General features: G+C 47.2%; 1 protein-coding gene across 1 annotated transcript in view; it reads left to right on the forward strand.

The window, feature by feature from the left end:
- NBEA (neurobeachin) overlaps window positions 1–18,577 on the forward strand; it is a 1,994,973-nt gene that overhangs the window by 393,021 nt on the left and 1,583,375 nt on the right. Inside the window, 2 exon segments of the mRNA XM_030200381.1 lie at window positions 3,226–3,423; window positions 3,974–4,107. Coding sequence (XP_030056241.1) covers window positions 3,226–3,423; window positions 3,974–4,107 — 332 coding nt within the window.

Consider the following 18,577-nt stretch of genomic DNA (forward strand, 5'->3'; position numbering starts at 1 on the left):
ACGAGGGAGGGTCAGTCACAAGGCTGTCCCAGGAATCTATATAAGGGAGTTGTTCAGAATATTCTGGTTCTCCTACAACTATGCTGTAGACCTTCCGGATTACTTCAATATCTAAGCTGCCACTAGGGGGCCACCCCACTCCCATAGATGGCCACTCAACTTCACACAAGGTTCTTAGAGTACTTGAGCTTAAAGTCTGTCCATAGTCATTAATTAAAAATCCTTTTTTAAAGTTCTTAAGCATACAATCTAGGGGGGTAGCAATTTGTCTAGATGATGTCCCACCCATAATGCTTACAGTTACAACACACAAAAGGGAGGGAGTTTTTGGATTTGCGGTAAGGGGTCCCCACTCTTTTAACATTCAAGCATCACACATTCCATACAGAAAATCCCACCCAACAATTTCAGATTTCTCAGATACAGATAAGCTCAAGCGTTTTCGCTTCTAGTCCCCGCGACTAGAAGGTACTAGGGCCTTCGCTGAGAGTTGATCAGGCTCTCCTTCCTCAATTTTTGAGGGGCTGATTTACAATTTTCTAGCTAGAATTACAATACAGAATACAAAATACATACCCGGCGAATGTTCTCCAGTCAGTTGGGTGCTGGGATTAATGCAGGATTCATCCCACCGCTGCCACCAAGAATTGTTGCAGGAATTGAGATAGGAATTTGTGATACTTCAGGAGTCAGACAGCACACACCAGTATGAGGGAGAAATCTTCTTTATTTGCCAGCAAACAAAGCAGGACATCAGTTCTAGCTCTCTTCTCTCTCTCTCAGCTCTCTGGATGTTATGGCTTTTGTCTGTCCTCTTCAGCTCTCTTCTCTTCTGTCTGTTCCTTCTGCTCTCTTTCTCTCCTGTTGTCTTCCAGCTTTCTTTCAGCTCTCCTTCCTTTCTTCTGAGCTCCTTCTGCTCCTACTTAAATACTGTTCTATCCCCCTCCTAGCCTAGCCCCCCCTTACTCTCCAATTGGTTAAGGAATAGATTGGTTACCTGGCCTCAACCAATCATTACTTTAAAAATATCAGTTACATAGGTTCCAGACATCCTAAACTGACCTGTGACCTGGGGCCCCTTACACCAGACATTTGGGCTCCAGTCTCTTACATGTTATTATGATTGATTTCTCATATTCCTAGTACTAACTGCTAACTAAACTCTGGCATTCATTAAAGGGGTCAAAAGCCAATCTTACTTAATGGCATTCAGGACCATTTCTACATTTACCTATAATTAATCAAGGAGAAGAGAGCTGACTAGTCCTGACCTCTTTCACCTATCAGCTTATACATTGAACCAGCCAGAACTGCAGATAACTTAAAACACATGTTTGACCTCTTCACTGCAGTCCTTGCTTAGAACGTCAGACAAAGAATAATACAAACATTCCACACAGAATTATTAATTTACACAGAATACAGCATATTCTAAAGTAAGCATCCTTATAAGACATATTCTACATACTTATAATGGTCTATATATCTAAGCTATCTTCTTATAACAAAATCTACATATCAAGAACTTCTGAAATAGTATTTCAGCTTTAAACTACAGTATGCCTAACAGTATACAAATGTTGAGCTAGCATTCATTATTCACAAGGGTGAAAGAAATTCCTGTCTCTGACCTTTCTAACCCAGCCCGGCAAACTAGACTTCTAGTAATTAATTCCAGCCTGCATTCCTTTATCTTGCTTGCAAGGTAAAAAGCTAGAATTCAAACACCACTTTTAAACCCCAGATTTTAACAGAATTAACCCTTAATATGATTTCTCAGAATTATTCTTCAGCATGACACTACTGGTAAGCAATGGTCTACTGAGTGCCCCTCAAATGGAGGCGAGCCTGGGAGTGGCATGCAGTGGAGGCCATGCAGCCAGTTAACTACACCATCTGCCAAGCCATGGCCTGCTGGCAGCTGTGAACCTGAATGGTGATGGCCATGAGAGCATTCGCCCATGCCAGAGGCAGGTAGGCTAGCGTATTCCAAATATTGAACTGGAAGCAGATGGTACTTGGGGTAGTTTATATTACATTGAAGGAAAGAGCTCAAGAGTCCATTCATTCAAAGGACTATTCAGGTGCAGAAGAAATAAAAACTGGTTTTATCACTACAGGCACTTCCTATTATCTGTGTTCCAACTAAAAGGAAGAGTCCTCTGTAACAGCTTTAAGCATAAACATGCACCATCTGCTGGCCAAATAGGAGAAATACACTTCAGAACATAACCAGTGCATGAAAATATCCTATACATTTTACAGGCTTAAAAAACACTGTTTCTTCACAGTGACAGACTAGCATTGGATGCCTTTCTCTGACATTGGGAAGAGGGTCTCCTGTGTGCATATCCTTCATTCTCTTACAGGGAAACCTCTGCTGAAACTCAAGCACGATCGGGGGACCATGATCTTCCTAGCACCTTAGTGGTCGAGGTGGGTTTTTGAGTGCTTTCTGACACTCATAATGAGCAATCTTCTGCATTTTTAATTTCCAGTCCCTGGCCCTCATGGCCTGGATGTTGAGCATGTAGAATTTGTATCTCTGCAGCTGCCTGAGAATGTCTCCAAAGTCCTGTTGGCTTCCAAAAAAGATTCCACCAAAAGGTGTTATACTTTTAAGTGGAGGAGGTTTGCCTTCTGGTGTGAGGGCAAGGCCCTAGACCCTTTCCCTTGCCCTACACAAAACCTGCTTGAATACTTCCTGCACCTCTCTCAGACTGGTTTGAAAACCATGAGTTTAGGCGCAAGAATAAAATACAGCAAATGAATCTTGCCTTGATGAACAAAATTAATCACATAGCTCAAAACTGACAAAAAATGGACTGAATGAGTTTTGGAAAAGTGCTCTTCAGTTGTAAGAATTACTGCCTTGCTTGTTCTCAGAGAAAGCGAATCTACTCACCTGTAGCAGATGTTCTCTAAGGACAGCAGGACATGTATTCTTACGTCTCTCCCTCCTCTCCTAGGAGTTGATTTCTTTTTGCTATGGTATGATACTGTGCTGGGTTGCATCTGCATTGGGGCTCTGTCAGATGATACCACCAGATTGTATGAATATATGTTCTGTTGTCCTCAGAGAACACCTTCTACAGGTGAGTAACTTGTTAAAGGTTGAGCCCTTTCAATATTATAGAACCATAAATTCTGGTCAGTTGTCTTTGAAAATCAAAGTACAACAGACTTTTCAAAGTGGTCTTCATTTTTTTTTCTCTTTCTTATTAGAGCACATTCAAATTTAAATCTGAGAGTGACATTCATCTGGCTGAACACCACAAACAGGTTCTATATGATGGAAAGCTTGCAAGTAATATTGCCTTCACATATAATGCAAAAGCTACTGATGCTCAGCTATGCCTTGAGTCATCACCAAAGGAAAATCCTTCAATTTTTGTGCATTCTCCACATGCACTTATGCTTCAGGTACAGTTTGGTTCAAAGTACATCATTTTATATATTTTTGTCAAGATTTACATAAATTATGCCCATTTGGTTTTAATTCTTACTGTACTTTGATGTATTTAGTTGTAATAATTTATTCAAACTTTGCCATCTATATTTTGTCAAATCTGTGTGAAAAATAACATTCATGTTAGGAATGATGAATGAAAATCACCGTAAATTAAGGATCCTATATGTGACTATCTCTGGGAAAAGGTGATTAAAGTAGCAGATCCAAAATGTTGAGAGTGGCTAGTTTTTCATGTCATGGATCCGTAAGCATTCTGTAAAAGTAACATGTTTAAACTTCTGTAAGGTTTTATTGTTTTCACAGAATAGGGTGGGGTTTGTACTGCAGCATTACAAGTTGTTTGCTCTAACAGAATATTTTTAAACCTCATTTTTTGTTTTTAGTGACTTAGTCACCTTTTCCCCCCAAAGATGGTCACGTGTTCATACTGCTGTTAATTTTTTCTAATGTTTTGTATGTGTTGATGAAAGATTAACGATTGTATTTTGTGTCTCTTTGTAGGATGTGAAAGCTATAGTTACACATTCCATTCACAGTGCAATTCATTCAATTGGAGGTATTCAGGTTCTTTTTCCTCTCTTTGCTCAACTGGATAATCGCCAACTAAATGATAGCCAAGTAGAAACTACTGTGTGGTAAGTTGTCTCTACTTAAAATGTAATGGGGCCAATACATGGAAGGATGCTTTCTATTTAAAAATATCCCGATGCTTATCCAATTATTTTCAAGCAAGTGTTTAGCCGATTTAAATGGGGAAGTCAGACCACTGAATATATGGTCCTAAAATGTACTGGATGAGTTAGCCAATGAACTCTATTTTTGCAGTCTGATTTGTTCACATAAATGTTAAAAAGTCAGACTGCGTTGAATATAGGTGCTATCCGGTTTACTTTTAGGCTCCCTCCTTCCTTGGGAATTCCTTACAACCTGTCTCTATGTAATCACTTAGTTTTATCCAGACATAGACCTGTCCAGTGCTTTGGTTAAATGACTGTCCAGAGAGGTTTTCGATGTTTAAGTCCAGGCTTGCATACTCTTTTACCTTCTGTTATGCCATTTTTATTGCACTGATTTTATTCATGGCCTCAAAGTTTCAGGATTATATTTATGCATTTAACTTTGAAGTTAACCATATAAATTAAAATTTTTGAAACCTGACCTCTTTGTAATCTAGTAATCATTGATAGAGATACAAATGTATATGAACTTCACTATCTGTCTTGGTACATATAACAGAATGTTGTTGACATAAAAATTGGCTGTCTGTGATAAAACTTTTGTTTTGCAGTTAGTTATTTTAAGGATGTGCCTTCATTAGTGCACATTTGGTTCATTAGTACACACTAAATTGATTTAACACACTTTAATGCATGCTAATTCATAGGTTAAAATTTTATTATAAGAAATGTGTGAAATTAATCCAAAAAAGTCTGACAATCAGGAAAAAGGCCCAAATTAGCCAAAAATGAACTGAATATTTTTACCCTATGTACATAGAAAAGTTATGTCTTATCTGATAACTTTTTTTTTTGTTACATTTGTACCCTGCGCTTTCCCACTCATGGCAGGCTCAATGCGGCAGGCAATGGAGGGTTAAGTGACTTGCCCAGAGTCACAAGGAGCTGCCTGTGCCGGGAATCAAACTCAGTTCCCCAGGACCAAAGTCCACCACCCTAACCACTAGGCCACTCCTCTGATAACTTTCTTACCTTTAGTCCTATCAGACCAGTGCAGACCAATGGGTTGTGTCCTCCTACCAGTAGATAGAGACAGAGGAAGAAAATAGTTCTTGTGACTAGGATTAATATTATTATGCAGCATCAAGGAGGGTTAAAAAAGAAAGACAGAAGTCCAAAAGACAGCCGGCCTGGTTGAAAAGTGAGGTGAAGAAGCTATTAGGGCTAAAAGAAACGCCTTCAGAAAATGGAAGAAGGAACCGTCTGAAAATAACAAGAAGCAGCATAAGGAGTGTCAAAGCAAATGCAAGGCGCAGATAAAGAAGGCCAAGAGGGATTACAAAAAAAGATAGCATTAGAGGCAAAAAAACATAGTAAAATTTTTTTTTGGTATATTAAAAGCAGGAAGCCGGCAAAAGAATCAGTTGGGCTGCTGGATGACTGAGGGGTAAAAGGGGCGATCAAGGAAGACAAAGACGTAGCGGAGAGACTGAATGAATTCTTTGCTTCGGTCTTCACCGAGGAAGATTTGGGTGGGATACCGGTGTCGGAAATGATATTTCAAGCGGACGAGTCGGAGAAATTTACTGACTTCACGGTAAACCTGGAGGACGTAATGGGGCAGTTCAGCAAACTGAAGAGTAGCAAATCTCCTGGACCGGATGGTATTCATCCTAGAGTACTGATAGAACTGAAAAATGAGCTTGCGGAGCTACTGTTAGTGATATGCAACTTATCCTTAAAATCGAGCGTGGTACCGGAAGATTGGAGGGTAGCAAATGTAACGCTCATTTTTTAAAAAGGCTCCAGGGGAGATCCGGGAAATTATAGACCGGTGAGTCTGACGTCGGTGCCGGGGAAAATGGTAGAGGCTATTATTAAAAACAAAATTACAGAGCACATCCGAGGACATGGATTACTGAGACCAAGTCAGCACGGCTTTTGTGTGGGGAAATCTTGCCTGACCAATTTACTTCAATTCTTTGAAGGAGCAAACAAACATGTGGACATAGGGGAGCCAGTTGATATTGTGTATCTGGATTTTCAAAAGGCGTTTGACAAGGTACCTCATGAAAGGCTACAGAGGAAATTGGAGGGTCATCGGATAGGAGGAAATGTCCTATTGTGGATTAAAAACTGGTTGAAGGATAGGAAACAGAGAGTGGGGTTAAATGGGCAGTATTCACAATGGAGAAGGGTAGTTAGTGGGGTTCCTCAGGGGTCTGTGCTAGGACCGCTGCTTTTTAATATATTTATAAATGATTTAGAGATGGGAGTAACTAGCGTGGTAATTAAATTTGCTGATGACACAAAGTTATTCAAAGTTGTTAAATCGCGACAGGATTGTGAAAAATTGCAGGAGGACCTTGCGAGACTGGGAGACTGGGCGGCTAAATGGCAGATGACGTTTAATGTGAGCAAGTGCAAGGTGATGCATGTGGGAAAAAAGAACCCGAATTATAGCTATGTCATGCAAGGTTCCACGTTAGGAGTTACAGACCAAGAAAGGGATCTGGGTGTCGTCATCGATAATACACTGAAAACGTCTGCTCAGTGTGCTGCTGCGGCTAGGAAAGCGACTAGAATGTTGGGTATTATTAGGAAAGGTATGGAAAACAGGTGTGAGGATGTTATAATGCCGTTGTATCGCTCCATGGTGCGACCGCACCTTGAGTATTGTGTTCAATTCTGGTCGCCACATCTCAAGAAAGATATAGTAGAATTGGAAAAGGTGCAGCGAAGTGCGACTAAAATGATAGCGGGGATGGGACGACTTCCCTATGAAGAAAGACTAAGGAGGCTAGGGCTATTCAGCTTTCTTCACCCAACGTATAATTAAACTCTGAAATTCATTGCCGGAGAAAGTGCTGAAGGCGGTTAGCTTAGCAGAGTTTAAAAAGGGGTTAGACGGTTTCCTAAAAGACAAGTCCATAAACCACTACTAAATGGACTTGGGAAAAATCCACAATTCCAGGAATAACATGTATAGAATGTTTGTACGTTTGGGAAGCTTGCCAGGTACCCTTGGCCTGGATTGGCTGCTGTCGTGGACAGGATGCTGGGCTCGATGGACCCTTGGTCTTTTCCCAGTATGGCATTACTTATGTACTTATGTAAATTGAGAACAGGAGACGGTATGAGGCTATCTAGCCCATTATATGGGTTGAAGCTAGTAGGCGGAGATTGCCACCATACTGGTTCAACCAAAGCAATAGCAGACGCTATTGAAAACAATAGTAAAAGATTATTAGAAATAAAGGACTTCATATGTCAGGTCCATCTGTAAAAAGTCAAAAGCTTTTCCAGTTGGATAGGCAGTGCCTTAAAAGGTGGAGGACAAAAGATTTTTTTTTTTTACTACTTTGACAGTTTTTTAATTTATTTGATAGCTTCCCATATCAAACATATAAACGGCGAGTGACCGTACTCATTCGCAAATGCGCAGTAGAGACCTGTGCCCCGCCCCCACGTCAATACGTGATGACGGGGGGCGGAACACAGAGGGTCTGTACTGCGCATTGCTGAGGGAGGGACACCGCCGTCTAACGCTCCCCCCACCCGAGTCGCCGCCGCCACCCACCTTCTACCCGGTCGGGCCCTCGCTCCACTATTGAAACAGCGAGGGTCCAGAAACGCAGCACTGCTGAGCTGCCGACATCGCCCTTCCTTCTTCTTCTCTGCCTCTGTCCCGCCCTCGACGACGTTACGTCACACGAGGGCGGGACAGGCAGCTGCAGGCAGAGAAGAAGAATGAAGGCCGACGTCGGTAGCTCAGCAGAGCTCAGTGCTGCGTTCCCGGACCCTCGCTGTTTCAATAGCGGAGCGAGGGCCCGGCCGGGTGGAAGGTGGGTGGTGACGGCTCGGTGGGGGGGGGGGGCGCGAACTCGGAGGGGGAGGGTCAGCGGCGAACTCGGCGGTGGGGGCGGGCCTTTCAACCCCCCCTTCCTACAATAGCCCGTTTTTACGGGCTCAAAGTCTAGTATAGATATAATTCTCAGAGGACAGGCAGGTTTGCTTATTCTCACAGGTGGGTAGACGCCGTCCCATGTCGCCCAGCCCGGCAGTATCATCATAGAAAAAACTAGAGCTTTTAGGAGTGTGAGCATCTTCCCGCCTGCTGCGCGAAGATGAGCAGCTGTTTTTTTGGTGGCTTCTCACACGCCCAGTCAGAGTGTCTTTTTATTTTTTGAGTGCCTTCAGCGGTTTTCTACCCGCTCCCTTTTGCTTTTCTTTGGGGAAAAACAAAGTCCTTTATTTTTTTAGTCCATCGCATTTTTTGATTTGACTGATGTGGTTTTTTCCTTCCATATCCACGAAGACTCCCAGTGGCTTCAAGCGTTGTACTTGGTGCATCCTTACCATCTCTGGTTGAACACCCATTCTTGGTGTCTTCAGTGCCTTGGGCCCGACCATATCCTTGTCAACTGTGTCCTCTGCCTTGTATGAAAAAGAGGGCCCAGGTTTCCCTAGAGGCTAAACGCGTGAAGATTTTTGGAGCCATATCCGGTTCCTTCACATCGGCATCAAGGTTGGAGGGCGACATCGACGTCGAGCATTGCACTGACATCAGGATCCCAGGTAGGGATGGCTGCTTTGAGACCCCGTGACACTGGGAGCAGTGAGGCATTGAGTGGGTCTCTACCTGTCTTGAGGCCTTCTGCTATGCAGGCCCCCCAGGATTGTCCATTGTCGGACCCGGCCCCGAGAGGATTCAACACTGTTTTCGTCGGCACTGAGGAGTATGGGTGATGTGCATCTGGTGAAGGCCAAGAAGCACTGAGCGCTGGAACCACTCAGCATCGGACCTGACACCGAGGCCATACGTGAGTTTGATGTCGTCTTCAGCAGCACTGAAGGGCTGCAATGCTGTGCATTGGGGGAAGCCAAAGAAGCATAGGCACTGGTTCTGCTTGACTGTAATGGTATCTATGCAGGATGTACAGAACAAGTCATAAACTCCAAACTGCTCAAAATACAGCAGCCAGGCTTATATTCAGAAAAACAAGATTCGAAAGCGCCAAGCTGCTATGAGAAAAACTGCACTGGCTCCCAATCAAAGAACGTATTGCGTTTAAAATCTGTACCCTGGTTCATAAAATCATCTACGGCAATGCCCCGGGATATATGACAGACCTCATAGACCTACCAACCAGAAACACAACAAGATCAACACGAACATACCTAAATCTCCACCACCCAAGCTGCAAAGGACTCAAATACAAATCAACCTACTACTACTACTACTACTCAACATTTGCATCCAGCTTCTCTTATATAAGCACGCAACTATGGAACACACTACCAATTGGCATGAAAACAACATACGACCACCTAAACTTCCGGACACTCCTAAAGACTAACCTGTTCGAAAAGGCATACCCTAACGATCCAACCTAAATGCCTTAACCTCGCAACACAACAATATAAATGTTCATACTGGACATAACCTAACTTTTCCTCCTTATGACCCCCAATGTGTCTATCACACTTGATCATTCTCTACCATAACCTCACTTTGTATTTGTTCATACCGGTCCTGGCGATCACCTCTACTGTACTATGTAAGCCACATTGAGCCTGCAAATAGGTGGGAAAATGAGGGATACAAATGTAATAACTAATAATAATAATAATGGTGCTAGGAGGGCTGGGGCATTGGCATCGCCATTACCAGAGAAGTGCTGGCACCAGGATGAGTGCTCCCTTTCCTTGGAAGAAGTATCTTGGTGCAGGTGTCCTAGCAGCCAGATCCCCTATACCAATCCTACACCGATGCTTTCTCAGACTGCTTCTCTTCTGGCTCTCCTGCCTTTGCCAATGCCTTCTTTCAGTGAGCAGTTCCAAGCTGTGCTCAGGGAGAAGCTGGTGCAGATGCTGCAGTTGCAAACCACTCATGCATTGAGGGTGTTTATGCCAACTGTGGATCAAACCCAAGTTCTTCCTGAGGCTCCTTCCAGGCTGGTACAGAGATCCTTGATGCCAGCACCTCGAAGGGTGTAAACCTTGATGCATACTGTACTGTTCTCGATGTCAGGGGAGGAAGTTTCCTCAGAGTCAGAGAGTAGGGCTGTATCTCGGCACTCTTCGGGGCGTGGACATGGAACCACATAATTGAGGGAGGCACAGACTCATTTAGGACAAACTGAGTATGCTGAAGAGTCTGAGTGGGGACCGCTTATGAGGTTCAGTGGGGGCCCACCTTAAGAGAGACACATATCTGCACCTGATGGTCTCATTCACCATTTTTAGCAGGGTGATGGCATCTGCCATCCCATTTTAAGTTAGAAATAGAGGAGATGCTGACTTTCCTGGACTTTGTGTCTCCTGCTAAGGAAGGGGTCACTATTGTCTTTTGGATCAGAGGTCCACCTTTGCTTCCTACCTCCACTCTCACTTTTTGTGGTTTCCCCCTTAACATTAGTCAAGACCTTCAGGTACCTTGGTGTTATCCTTGATGTTCAATTGCCATTCTTCCCACATATTTCCTCAGTATTGAGATGTTATTTTTCTGCTCTCCAGCTGATTTGATTGTTTTGTAGTTTTATTGATCATTCTGCCTGTGCAGCCCTCCTATATGCCATGCTTATGTCCTGATTTGATTAGTGGAACAAGGCGTACAATGATCTCCTATTTTAAGATAGCAGTATTCTCCGAGGACAAGCAGGCTGCTTGTTCTCACAAATGGGTGACGTCCACGGCAGCTCCTCCGATCGGAGATCTTCCTAGCAACAGAGTTTGCTAGTTCTCGCGAGCGCCCGCGATGCGCGCATGCGCGGCCGTCTTCCCGCCCGAAATCGTTCGTGTTCGCTAGTCTCCTTTTTTCCGCGGCTCGGGACGGCTGTTTTTTCGGTTGTTCTGCGCCCCTTGGAGACCCCTCGCGATTTGCGGTTTTTTCGCTAAAATTTCTAACTTTTTCCTTTATCTACTAGTGTTGGCCCGTAAGTTTTCTTTCGTGGTCGATTGCGGCTTTTTTCGCTGCTCGTTCGTTTTTTGGTGAGCTTTTGGTGCCCCTTTTTTCACCATCGCGGACTTCGATTTTGCCGGTGAGATTTTTCCGCCCATGTCATCGAAGCCTTCCAGCGGCTTCAAACCGTGCACCCAGTGCGGCAGGATAATCTCTCTCACTGATAGGCACGCTTCTTGCCTTCAGTGTCTGGGGGCTGGGCACCGTCCTCAGGCCTGTAATCTCTGTCTTCTTTTGAAGAGGAGAACTCAGGCTGCGAGATTGGCCCAGTGGAACAGTTTGTTCGGGGCTTCATCCGGCGCGTCGACATCCTCAGTCCCGCGGTTCTCGGCATCGGAGCCTTCGGTACCGCGCCCAGCATCGACTTCGGTACCGCGTCCATCGGTACCGGCATCGACATCGAGGCCTTCGGTATCGAGGTCATCGTCGGGTGCAGCTACGAGACCGGGATCGTTCCTCCTGAGGATGTCGTCGGAGGGTGCTTCGATGTCTGGAGTGCAGGTGAGGGCTGTCCATTCCCCTGCTGGTGGCGGTGAGCCCATGAGCAGGTCTCCGCCTGTCTTGAGGGCTCCCGCGATACAGCCCCCCCCCCCGGGATTGACCCTCTTTGGACCCGGACCCGAGGAAGCGTTTGGATTCGACGTCTTCCTCTTCGGTACCGGGGGGTACTGATGCCGTGCGTCGTGCGAAGGCAAAGAAGCACCGGCTTCGGTCACCCTCCAAGCGTGGTACCGAGTGCTCTGGGTCGCCGATACCACCGGCACCCAAGCGCTGACATCGGGTGGACCGCTCAACTTCCATTCAGGAGGTGTCGATGCGTTCCCCTGTGGACAGCCCGGTACCGCCTCCATCTCCGTAACAGGTTCGCAGCTCGACGCCGGTACCGGGCCCACCGCCTTTCTCCAAAGTCTCTCTGAACGAGAGCCTCAGGGATGTCCTTCCGGGGATGCTGGAGGAGCTTTTTCGCCCTTCTCTGGTACCGGGGGTGCTTGCGCTGCCGGTGCCGTCAAGTGAGGCGATGGCTGGGCCCTCGTCAGCGGTGAGGGCGCCCGCCCCGGTACCGCTTGCGGTGCCGGTGCCGGCAGCCTCCCAGGAGGGCTCCCCGGCGACGTCGATGGAGGGAGCTCCGTCGCCCCCGCCTCGGGAGTCCTCTTCTTGACGCTCCCACCGTGGCCGTGTTTCCACGGAGTCGAGGCGGGCGCAGCTTCGGACTGAAGTCCACCAGCTGGTGTCCGATACTGATGAGGAGGCCTCGTGGGAAGCAGAGGAAGACGTCAGATATTTCTCTGACGAGGAGTCTGACGGTCTTCCTTCTGATCCTACTCCCTCGCCTGAAAGACAGCTTTCTCCTCCGGAGAGTCTCTCTTTCGCGGCCTTTGTCCGGGAAATGTCTACGGCAATTCCCTTTCCCGTGGTCACGGAGGATGAGCCGAGAGCTGAGATGCTGGAGCTCTTGGACTATCCTTCGCCACCAAAAGAATCGTCCACAGTACCCATGCATCATGTCTTCAAAAAGAAGTTGCTGGCGAACTGGGCGAAACCTTTAACTACGCCCCACATCCCCAAGAAGATCGAATCTCAATATCGGATCCATGGGGACCCGGAGTTGATGCGGACTCAGTTGCCACACGACTCTGGTGTGGTGGATCTGGCCCTCAAGAAGGCCAAGAGCTCTACAGAGTATGCTTCAGCGCCCCCGGGCAAAGACTCTAGAACCTTGGACTCTTTTGGGCGGAAGGCCTACCATTCTGCAATGCTCATTGCCAAGATTCAGTCCTACCAGCTCTACACGAGCATACACATGCGGAACAATGTGCGACAGTTGGCGGACTTGGTCGACAAGCTCCCTTCTCAGCAGGCCAAGCCTTTTCAGCAGGTGGTCAGGCAGCTGAAGGCGTGTAGGAAATTCCTGGCCAGGGGGGGTCTTTGACTCTTTTGATGTTGCATCCAGGGCCGCTGCGCAGGGTGTGGTGATGCACAGGCTCTCATGGCTGCGTGCCTCCGACCTGGAAAATCGAATCCAGCAGCGGATTGCGGATGCCCCTTGCCGGGGGGACAATGTTTTTGGGGACAAGGTCGAACAGATGGTTGAACAGCTCCACCAGCGGGATACCGCTTTCGACAAGTTCTCCCGCCGGCCGCCTTCAGCCTCTACCTCTTCGGGTAGATGTTTTTATGGGGGAAGGAGGACGGTTCCCTATTCTTCCGGCAAGCGTAAGTACAATCCTCCTTCCCGCCAGCCTGCTGGTCAGGCTAAAACCCAGCGCGCTCGCTCTTGTCAGCAGCGCGCGCCTCAGGCCCCTGCGGCTCCCCAGCAAAAGTTAGGGGCGGGCTTTTGACTGGCTCCTGCAGAGCATAGCCGACGTTCGAGTGCCTGTGCCGGACGGCCTACCGGTCGGGGGGGGGGGGGGTTAATATTTTTTCTTTCACCAAAGGTGGCCTCTTGTAACCTCCGATCAGTGGGTTCTCCAAATAGTCCGGATAGGGTACTCTCTGAATTTGACCTCAATGCCTCCAAATTGCCCACCGGGAGCTCAATCCTTCAGCTTCCAGCACAGGCAGGTACTTGCAGAGGAACTCTCCGCCCTTCTCAGCGCCAATGCGGTCGAGCCCGTGCCACCGGGGCAAGAAGGGCTGGGATTCTATTCCAGGTACTTCCTTGTGGAAAAGAAAACAGGGGGGATGCGTCCCATCCTAGACCTAAGGGCCCTGAACAAATATCTGGTCAAGGAAAAGTTCAGGATGCTTTCCCTGGGCACCCTTCTTCCCATGATTCAACAGGACGATTGGCTATGCTCTCTGGACTTAAAGGATGCCTATACGCACATCCCGATTCTGCCAGCTCACAGGCAGTATCTTCGATTTCGTCTGGGAACACGGCATTTTCAGTACTGTGTGCTACCCTTTGAGCTCGCCTCCGCGCCCAGGGTATTCACCAAATGCCTAGCCATAGTAGCGGCTTCTCTGCGCAGGCTGGGAGTGCATGTGTTCCCTTACCTCGACGATTGGCTGGTAAAGAACACCTCCGAGGCAGGAGCTCAGCAGTCCATGCAGGTGACTATTCGACTCCTGGAGCTGCTAGGGTTTGTGATAAATTATCCAAAGTCCCACCTTCTTCCAGTTCAGAAACTTGAATTCATAGGAGCTCTGGTGGATTTCCAGACGGCTCGTGCTTACCTCCCAGAGACCAGGGCCGACAATCTGCTGACCCTTGTCTCTTCGGTGCGGGCGTCGCAGCAGATCACAGCTTGGCAGATGTTGAGATTGCTCGGCCACATGGCCTCCACGGTTCACGTGACTCCCATGGCCCGCCTTTTTATGATATCTGCTCAATGGACCCTAGCCTCTCAGTGGTGCCAAGCTGCTGGGAGCCTAGAGGACGTGGTCCGTCTGTCCACGAGGTTTCTCCTCTCCCTTTGTTGGTGGACAATTCGATCCAATTTGACCCTGGGTCGTCCTTTCCAGATTCCTCAGCCGCAAAAAGTGCTGACCACGGACGCGTCACTCCTGGGGTGGGGAGCGCATGTCGATGGGCTCCACACCCAGGGGACTTGGTCCGTCCAGGAACAAGGTCTACAGATCAACCTCCTGGAGTTGCGAGCAGTATGGAACGCTCTGAAGGCTTTCAGAGATCGGCTGTCCCATCAAATTATCCAAATTCAGACAGACAACCAGGTTGCTATGTATTACATCAACAAGCAGGGGGACACCGGATCTCGCCCCCTGTGTCAGGAAGCCGTCAGCTTGTGGCACTGGGCACGGCGGTTCGGCATGTGGCTCCAGGCCACGTATCTGGCAGGCGTAAACAACTGTCTGGCCGACAGATTGAGCAGGATCATGCAACCGCACGAGTGGTCGCTCAGTTCCAGAGTGGTTCGCGAGATCTTCCAAGTGTGGGGCACCCCCTTGGTGGACATCTTTGCCACTCAGACCAATCACAAGGTCCCTCAGTTCTGTTCCAGACTGCAGGCCCACGGCAGACTAGCGTCGGATGCTTTCCTTCTGTTTTGGGGGGAAGGTCTCCTTTACGCGTATCCTCCCTTTCCTTTGATAGGGATGACTTTGTTGAAACTCAAGCAAGACAGGGGAACCATGATTCTGATTGCTCCTTTTTGGCCTCGTCAGATCTGGTTCCCTCTTCTTCTGGAATTGTCTTCGGAAGAACCGTGGAGATTGGACTGCTTTCCGACCCTCATCACACAGAAGGAGGGGGGCGCTCCTCCATCCCAACCTTCGGTCTCTGGCCCTCACAGCCTGGATGTTGAGAGCCTAGACTTCGCCTCCTTGGGTCTGTCAGAGGGTGTCTCCCAAGTCTTGCTTGCTTCCAGGAAAGATTCTACCAAGAGGAGTTATTTTTTCCTCTGGCGACGGTTTGCTGTGTGGTGTGATGGCAAGGCCTTAGGTCCTCGTTCTTGTCCTACACAGACCCTGCTTGAATACCTTCTACATTTATCGGAGTCGGGTCTTAAAACCAACTCTGTAAGGGTTCATCTTAGTGCGATTAGTGCATACCATTACCATGTGGAAGGTAAGCCGATCTCGGGACAGCCTTTAGTTGTCCGCTTCATGAGAGGTTTGCTTTTGTCGAAGCCCCCAGTCAAACCTCCTACAGTGTCATGGGATCTCAATGTCGTTCTCACCCAGCTGATGAAACCTCCTTTTGAGCCACTGGATTCCTGTCATCTGAAGTACTTGACCTGGAAGGTCATTTTCTTGGTGGCAGTTACTTCAGCTCGCAGAGTCAGTGAGCTGCAAGCCTTGGTAGCTCATGCTCCCTATACCAAATTTCATCATAACAGAGTAGTCCTCTGCACTCACCCTAAGTTCTTGCCGAAGGTGGTGTCGGAGTTCCATCTGAACCAGTCAATTGTCTTGCCAACATTCTTCCCCCGTCCTCATACCCGCCCTGCTGAACGTCAACTGCACACATTGGACTGCAAAAGAGCATTGGCCTTTTATCTGGAGCGGACAAGCCCACACAGACAGTCCGCCCAACTTTTTGTTTCTTTTGATCCCAACAGGAGGGGAGTGACTGTGGGGAAACGCACCATTTCAAATTGGCTAGCAGACTGCATTTCCTTCACTTACGCCCAGGCTGGGCTGACTCTCGAGGGTCATGTCACGGCTCACGGTGTGCGAGCCATGGCGGCGTCAGTGGCCCACTTGAAGTCAGCCACTATTGAAGAGATTTGCAAGGCTGCGACGTGGTCATCTGTCCACACATTCACATCTCACTACTGCCTTCAGCAGGATTCCCGACGCGACAGTCGGTTCGGGCAGTCGGTGCTGCAGAATCTGTTTGGGGTTTAGAATCCAACTCCACCCCCCTAGGCCCATTTTTATTCTGTTCCAGGCTGCACTCTCAGTTAGTTGGAAAAGTTTAGGTCAATCTCAGTTATGTCCTCGCCGTTGCGAGGCCCAATTGACCATGTTTGTTGTTTTGAGTGAGCCTGGGGGCTAGGGATACCCCATTTGTGAGAACAAGCAGCCTGCTTGTCCTTCGAGAAAGCGAATGCTACATACCTGTAGAAGGTATTCTCCGAGGACAGCAGGCTGATTGTTCTCACCTACCCGCCCACCTCCCCTTTGGAGTTGTGTCTTCCCTTGTCTTGTTTTTGCTTGGTACGGGACTAGCGAACACGAGCGATTTTGGGCGGGAAGACGGCCGCGGGCGCGCGAGGACTACCAAACTCTGTTGCTAGGAAGATCTCCGATCGGAGGGGCTGCCGTGGATGTCACCCATTTGTGAGAACAATGAGCCTGCTGTCCTCGGAGAATACCTTTTACAGGTATGTAGCATTCGGTTTCTGAATGAACTGTATATCGGACTTCTTACTTATGCTTGATGTTATGGCAGGATTACTTCCCATTAGCCCAACAGCATTGGCTTCGGGTATCTTATAGGATCCAACATAAACTCTTAACTCTATGCTTCAAGGTTCCTCACTCTGGTACCCCCCTTATTTATCCTCTTTAAGCTTACCTTACACCCCTTCTTGGACTCTGTGCTTAGCCTCCGAACAATGACTCTCATTTCTTTCTGCCTGTGGTTCTTATCTTGAATCCACCTGACATAAAGCTGTTTTCTACCTGAACTGTCTATATTGAACTCATTCCCTGTCCCGTTTCCCCCCTCCCCCTAGATCTGAACAGTTGTATCTTAGATTTTGGCCTTCCCTCAAGGCACACTTGTTTACCTTTCACTTTGGTGACTCACCTGGGTTTGCCGCAGAGGCAGTCAGTATTGATGGCTATTGTTTCTTCTTTTCTACTGGATTGGATACTTGCTATTCTTCTCTTCTGTCCTAGCCATTTTATGTAGTTTAATTTTTCCTCTATGTAAGTTCGTTGATTGCATGCCTAGTAAACCATGGTGAACAGACTGTGCAGCTCCTGTTTGGAGCTTCTTAGCCTTCTCCTAACCCAGTTGTTCAGTTGTGTGTCAGTAGAGCAAGGGTTGCTTTTCAAAGGATTATGTTCTTTTTTTTTTAATTTACTGAACAATTTCTGCAGCTGGGGTGACACTTGGTGGTGCCGAGGCCCTCCCCTCTTTCCCTACCACTCTTTACCTTCACTGGATATATGAGTGGGCTAAAACTCTACCTCAGGACACCACTAATATTGAAAACTTCATCAACGGCTTGGACCCAACCGGAATTGGTGAATGCCTTTACGGTTCTATGTAAGCCACATTGAGCCTGCAAATAGGTGGGAAAATGTGGGATACAAATGTAACAATAATAATTCTGACTTCTTTGGCTGCCAAATGGATTGGATGCTGGCTACACCTTGCTCTATATGCTTTTTAAAGGCTGAGGAGTGTTTATCTTTCTGCCACCATTTCAGCATTCTGCCTTTCCACTGAGGTAAATTTTGTCTACCTGCAGTTTTAGAATAAAGAGTTTTCTTGCGCTGGATTGTATTTTTACTTTGGACAGAGGATATATTGGGTCCCAATCTGGAAATATATCTGGCTTTTGTTAAGGACACTGGTGTTGGTTTCCACTGTGGCTGTTGCCTAGATGGCAGGAATCCTGCTCTTCTTAAGCATCTGTCCATGCCTCTTGTGGCATTTTGTCAGTATTAGAACACTTTAATTGACATCTCTCCTGGAGTTTACTAGGGTTTGTTATAACCCAAAGTTCCATCTCCTTCCAGTTCAACATATATGTTATTTCAGACAGAAGAGTTTTGTTGTCTGGTGTGAAGGACCTGTTTTTTTTTTTTTTGGCGTACACAAAACTATTTGAATATCTTTGACACCTTTCTGAGTCTGGTTTAAAAACCAACTCCGTAAGGGTCCACCTCAGTGCAGTTGATACTTGCTATCACCGTGCTGAAGGTAAGCCCATCGCTGTACAACTCTTGTTCAGGGGTTGTTATATGCAGTTCTCAAGGCCCCCAGCCCAGCATGGTTTTCAGGATTTCCACACTGAATATGTATGAGATCTATTTGCATGCAAT

Source organism: Microcaecilia unicolor, chromosome 4 (assembly GCF_901765095.1).
Source record: "Microcaecilia unicolor chromosome 4, aMicUni1.1, whole genome shotgun sequence".
Lineage (NCBI taxonomy): Eukaryota > Metazoa > Chordata > Amphibia > Gymnophiona > Siphonopidae > Microcaecilia > Microcaecilia unicolor.